Source organism: Trichechus manatus, unplaced genomic scaffold, assembly GCF_000243295.1.
Source record: "Trichechus manatus latirostris isolate Lorelei unplaced genomic scaffold, TriManLat1.0 scaffold00052, whole genome shotgun sequence".
In the NCBI taxonomy this organism is placed as follows: Eukaryota; Metazoa; Chordata; class Mammalia; order Sirenia; family Trichechidae; genus Trichechus; species Trichechus manatus.
This window is the reverse complement of record NW_004443988.1, coordinates 6,152,413-6,158,412: the sequence shown is the minus strand read 5'-3', so window position 1 is coordinate 6,158,412 and position 6,000 is coordinate 6,152,413. Positions and strand designations below refer to the sequence as shown.

Below are 6,000 nucleotides of genomic sequence, written 5' to 3'. Positions count from 1 at the left end.
GGTTCTTTGAAAGAATCAACAAAATCGACAAACCACTGGCCAGACTGACAAAAGAAAAACAGGAGAGGACGCAAATAACCTAAATAAAAAACGAAATGGGCGACATTACAACAGACCCAACTGAAAAATGCTCGCCCTCGGTGACAATACAACTTTTAAGAAATTAAAATAAGGTATCATTTTTGGCTTATCAGATTGGCAAAAATTAAAAATATGGTTGCTATCCAATTCATATGTCAGAATCGACTTGACTGCAACCAGTTTGGTTTTTTTATCCAATTCGAGTAAGACTGTATTTAACTACATAATTGGCTCTTCTGTACACAATTGATATAAGTGTATATTGTTATAGCCTTATTGGAAGGCAATTTTGTAGTTATCTATCAAAATTTGAGTCTCTAGCTTATAGAAATACTCAAGATGTTCACTGTAGCATTGCATTTGTGGTAAACTGGAACTAATCTACATGCATATCAACAGGAAATGGTTAAATAAATTACAGTACATACTATGGAATACTGTTTAGCAGTCTAAAGAAAAAATGAAACAATGTATATATATGCTGACATGAAAAGATGTTAACAATATATAAAATAAAAAAGCAAGCTGCAGAGCAGTATGTATAGTAAGACCCCATGTTATGGGTTGAATTGTGTCCCCCCAAAATGTGTGACAACTTGGCTAGGCCATGATTCTCAGTATTGTGTGACTGTCCACCATTTTGTCATCTGATTTGATTTTCCTATGCGTTGTAAATTCTACCTCTATGATGTTAATGAGGCAGGATTAGAGGCAATTATGTTAAGGTGGCAGGATTCAATCTATAAGATTAGATTGTATTGTGAGTCAATCTCTCTTGAGATACAAGAGCAGCCAGCAGAGAGACAGGAGGACCTCACACCACCAAGACAGTAGTACAGGGAGCAGAACTCATCCTTTGTGCTGGGGGTTCCTGAGCTGAGATGCTCCCAGACCAGGGGAAGATTGATGACAAGGACCAGGAAACAGCAGCTGAAGAGACAAGGACGTTCCCCTGGAGCTGACAGAGAAAGAAAGCCTTCCCCTAGAGCTGGCACCCTGAATTTGAACTGCCAGCCTCCTAAACCGTGAGAGAATAAATTTGTTTGTTAAAGCCATCCACTTGTGGTATTTCTGTTATAGCAGCACTAGATGACTAAGAGACCTCATTTTGTGACAGAAAATAAAAGACAGAAAAGCTCACAATGATATGAGTCTGAATACCAAAGGGACAAAAAAAGGACTTTTATTTTATACTCTTCCGTGTTCTTTGATTTTTTTTAATAATGAGCATTTTGTTTTTTATGTACAGTATAATTCTAGTTTTTAAAGAAGTCTACATATATATTAATACATTATATAGTTACATAAAAATATACAAATGTGTAAAAATGTCCAGAAAAAATACATAGCAAAATGTTATCTGAGTGGTAGAATTACAGATGTATTTTCTTTAGACTTTTCCATAGTTTCTGGGGGAAAAAATTACATGGAATGTGTAATCCTTCAATAATTAATAATTAGGAGAGAGAGAGAGAAATAGATTGATTTCAAAATTAAGAGAGACTAAGAAACCTACCCTATGGGAGGGTTGACCTTTACTATCATTTGCTCTAAGCCTAGGAAATAGAATTTTGACTTGAGGATTTTTGGAGCATGGAAACTTCAGGGTAGAGTAGGTTTGAGTATGGTGTGGAACTACGGACATATACACCTGGGAGCAAGGGAAAAGATGAACGGGTAGGCAAGTTATGAAAGCAAGACGGGGTGGCGGTAATAGATCAGTATTGCAACCTCATTAAGACAGTGTAATGGTTAAGTGCACAAACTCTAATGCCAAACTGCTGGAGTCCAAATCCTGGCTCCACCCTAGGTGTATGGGGTTAAGCAAGTTACTTAACTTTTCTTTGCTTTAGATGTCTCATCTGTAAAAGGCAAATAATTCCAGGTGTCATGAGGATTTACTAAAATACATATACTGCACTTAGAACAGTGTCTGACACATACTAAGGATTATGTGGTAGCATAAATGTACTTAGTTCCTACTCTGTTTAAGCCACTGTAAAAACGTACTGAGGATCAAACAAGCATTATAACATTTCTGGAGCTTACAATTTTCTTGAGAGTGCCAGGCACAAAAAATCAAGAACTGAAGGGTAATCTAAATCAGCGAATGGCAAATTATAGTACATGGGCCTCTAGTTAAGGATTGTTTGTACATTTTTAGACACGGGAAATCCGGGGTGGAAAGGAAGAGTGTGCTGTCACAGTATCGGGAGAGCAAGTAGAGTCACAAAACAACATATGTATAAATTTTTGTATAAGAGACTAACTTGAATTGTAAACTTTCACTTAAAGCACAACAATAAAAAATTAAAAAAAGAATAGTTTGTACATTTTTAAAGAGTCATAAAACAAAATAAAACAAAGAGGAATATATGAGAGATCTACGTGGGCTATTTACTATCTGACTCTTTACAGGAAAAGTTTGCCATCCCTGATCTAAGTAAGTGCTACATGTAATTAGGTGCAGAAGAGAACATTATGTGGGCAGGAGGCAGGCCTTGAACTGTAAAAATGGGTTGGAGGGCTTTGCAGGTCATCAAGAGTCCTTTTTACAATTTCCTAAGAAGTGATCACTGGTCATTCAGTTTCTGCATAAAGCGCTCAAAGCGATGAACCTGCTGCCATCGAGTCCGTTGCGACTCATAGCAACCCTACAGGATACAGGAGAACTGCCTCACAGGGTTTCTAAGGAGCAACTGGTGGATCTGAACTGCTAACCTGTTGGTTAGCAGCTGAGTTCTACACCACCAGGGCTCCTCAAAGCGATGAGGGATTCACTACCTGCCGTGAGCAGAAACCTCTCTTCTTTCTTTCCATACTTCCCATCTCAGTCTCAACTTCCCTGCCATTTCTCCCTGCCCCTTCTTGCTTCCTCTCTTGCCAGAATGTCAATCTAGTGAGTAGTGAGACTCAGATTTATGTCTAAATCCTAGTTATACTACCTACCAGAAAATTTACCTGATCTCTCTGGGCTTCCCATACTTCATCTAGAAAATGCAAATGATTATAAAACGTTTAGGGTTGTGAGCATTAAATGAGATGACGTGAAAGTGTCTCGAGCACAGTAGGCCCTCAAGGTTACTTCTTTTTGGAATGCATCACCTTATTCACGGGACTCTGGAGCACAAAAGTAGCTGTCCAGCAGCGTAGAGCTCTTGACTAGAAGTTGGTAGACCTAGGTTCTAGTTCTATTTCTACCACCTGTGACCCTGGGTAAAATCACTCCGTCTGATTTATGGGTTTCAGTTTCCTCATCGATAAAGTGAAGGGAGTGAATGACCAGATGATCTCCAGGTTCCTTCTGCATTTGGAAATCCTCCCATGCACCGCATATGCGAGCAGTCCCAAAAGGTCACATGATTAGCTCGACCCTTTATACCAGAAAAGCAGGTACACCTGTGGCTCCCTTCCCAACCTCTGTAAAAACCACCCACTACCACCCATTTGCAGGGGAGTTAACTCAGTCATGCCGACCGTTTGCGTGTCAGAGTAGAACTGGGCACCACAGGATTTTCAGTGGCTGATTTTTCGGAAGTAGATGGCCAGGCCCTTCTTCCCAGTAGCCTCTAGAACCTCCAACCTTTAAGTTAGCAGCTCAGCTCGTTAACGATTTGCACCACTCAGGGACTCCTGTGAACCTCTATTAACAAACAAACAAAAAAACCGAAACCCGTTACCATCGAGTCGATTCCGACTCATAGCGACCCTATAGATGCTGGTAAAACAACACTCAAAAGTAGCCCAGTTTCGTATGCAACAGGAACACGCAAACTGTTCGTTAAGCTGCCATGACAAATTAAAACATACAGGTGACACTGCTGCTCAGACATACAAATACAACGCTAGCACAGTTACAGCCCTAATACGAATTGCTCTTGGTACTGCAAACCTTATCCGACGAGCTTCCCTCCGCTTTCCCGAATGCGAGGATATCCCGGGCTGGCGGCCGCAGGCACTGGTGCAGTCGGTTGCAAAGGAAGTGTGGATCTCACCTGAGGGAAAGGCTAGGCGGAGTTGAGCACACGTACCTCAACTAGCGTCTGCTACCCCCCCGACTCCGGACAAGTTTCGGAACCGAGTGACAAGACTCCACCGGACCAAATGCCAGGCCCTTTCCAGAAAGGACCCTTGCTCCCCACGCCCCGCCCGCGAGCTACGCAGGTGCCCGCCGACCGCCTGACTGGAAGGCTCGGCTTCCCCACCCCACCCCATCCCTCGCCCCTGCTCGATGAGTTGCCTTTCACTGGTGAAGAAAGCACCCTTTCAGTTCAGTCAGCCGGAAGCGAAGGACAGGCCGGTGTCAACTCTACATCTGAGTGTTAGTCAGGCAGTACGTTGGGCGCCTGTCAAGGGACAGATTACAGGAAGAAAAGGCCTCTGCTCGGCCTCCCCGGCTTGAAGCGCCTTCTACTTTCGTTCTCTTCTCAAGATGGTGGCCTCCCGGGCGATTGGCAGCCTCCGCCACTTCACTGCCTCCAGGACCTTCCGCTCCCCAGGTGAGGCCTAGCCTAGCGGAGGTCGCCCAGGAGGCCGGGACAGAGCCCCTGCGGGGACTAGGGTGACTCTGGAGCTGCGTCTTCCCCTCACTGCCTCTTCCCGGCACTGTCCTAGGGATCCAGCTTTCGGGGCGGGGGCGGGCGGAGACTTTGCCCGGAGACCCCATCCCCTGTGTCCTTGTGAAGAGATTGTGACTTCCTCTCCTACACTCCGAGCCATGCGGCGAGTTGAGGCTCCATAACCCCTAACTTTTCCCAGACCGTTTCACTCAGCCTGACGCTTACTGCAGATCTCCCGCTGGGCTTACGCCTTTCTTATTTTCTTTAATGAAAGCCTTGGACATGCCCCTCTAGATTGGGAATTTCAGGAGGACTGAGACCCAGTCTGTCACATCTTTGTGGCTTCACCGCACCTGCCTGTAACAAGCACTATCTTAAACCCCTCTTAGGTGGAATTAACCAGCCTTGCAGATTACTGTCATTCCTTGCTGTTTCCCCGCAAAACCGTTTTTGTACGTATTATCACTTTTGCAGTTCCGGGAATCCAGTGTGAACGTATACTATGTTGAATTTCGACGAGAGGTTCTGCAGCTTGCTAGAAGAAACATTACAATGTCCATGTGTTTGTATCTTAAAGAATAAAGTGTTAGATCATTTTAAGTACTATTTCTAATCTTGTTTCTGGCAATTCCCGGTCAGCGTGCATTAATTATATTATCTTTTTCCTCTTTAAACTGGAAGTTAAAGGGTTAAAGTGGGTGCTTTGTAGAAACCAAACTTTTTCTTCCCCTCCCAAATCTGTAAGGTGAAATGTGACTACCTATTGCATGTTGAAGTTACTTCGAATTACTTAATTAGAAATTTAATTTGTATTATGAATTCCTTCTCCTTCCTCCTCCTGAACCACCTGGGTAGCATGCTGCTTTTAGAAGGGTAGCTGGAATTTCCCTTTACTAAAGGGATTCGTTTGGAATGATTGAATCTTTTTCTGCTTTCTCCTTTGACCGCTGGGTTTAGTCTTCACAGGAGCTTTCTCACTGTGTTCTTTCTCTCTCTGTCTGTGTGCACCAATCATAATGTAAACCACATTTCAGAAAATTGAAATATTTAAAGATTGGGAAAGGGGTTAAGAAAAACAACCACCAGTTCTCTTACTACTCATATGCCTACTGTTACCACTGGTTGTGTTTCCTTACAGTTTTTTGTTTTCCTGTTTTCCACAGTTATGGTTCAACCGTTTTTAAAAATCAGATGTATACTTGTGAACTTGTCCCTGCATTGGTTTGGAGGTTCTTTTTATGGGTTGTATCACTGAACTGGTTGTATGATTTCTAGTCACCAGCCTTTCACTAATTAGCTGTATGACTTTGAACAAATTTCTTAACGTAACTGGGCTTTATTTTCCTCATATATAAAATAA

The 6,000-nt window shown here is 42.8% G+C and overlaps 2 protein-coding genes across 3 annotated transcripts in view; one reads left to right on the top strand and one right to left on the bottom strand.

Annotated features, from left to right (window-relative positions):
• Positions 1–4,203, bottom strand: part of HADHB (hydroxyacyl-CoA dehydrogenase trifunctional multienzyme complex subunit beta) — a 47,331-nt gene extending 43,128 nt beyond the window's left edge. The window contains exon 1 of one of the 2 annotated variants that reach the window (XM_023732427.1): positions 4,113–4,203. The gene's annotated coding sequence lies outside the window, so the exon portion shown is untranslated. Of the gene's footprint in view, positions 1–3,973 lie in introns of both variants that reach the window. The other variant, XM_004377586.2, reaches the window with a different exon arrangement.
• Positions 4,204–4,387: 184 nt separating this feature from the next.
• The window catches only part of HADHA (hydroxyacyl-CoA dehydrogenase trifunctional multienzyme complex subunit alpha), a 50,211-nt gene continuing 48,598 nt past the window's right edge, over positions 4,388–6,000 (top strand). The window contains exon 1 of the mRNA XM_004377585.2: positions 4,388–4,580. Within this exon, the coding sequence (XP_004377642.1) occupies positions 4,514–4,580 (67 nt within the window). The 5' untranslated portion in view covers positions 4,388–4,513. The remainder of the gene's footprint in view (positions 4,581–6,000) is intronic.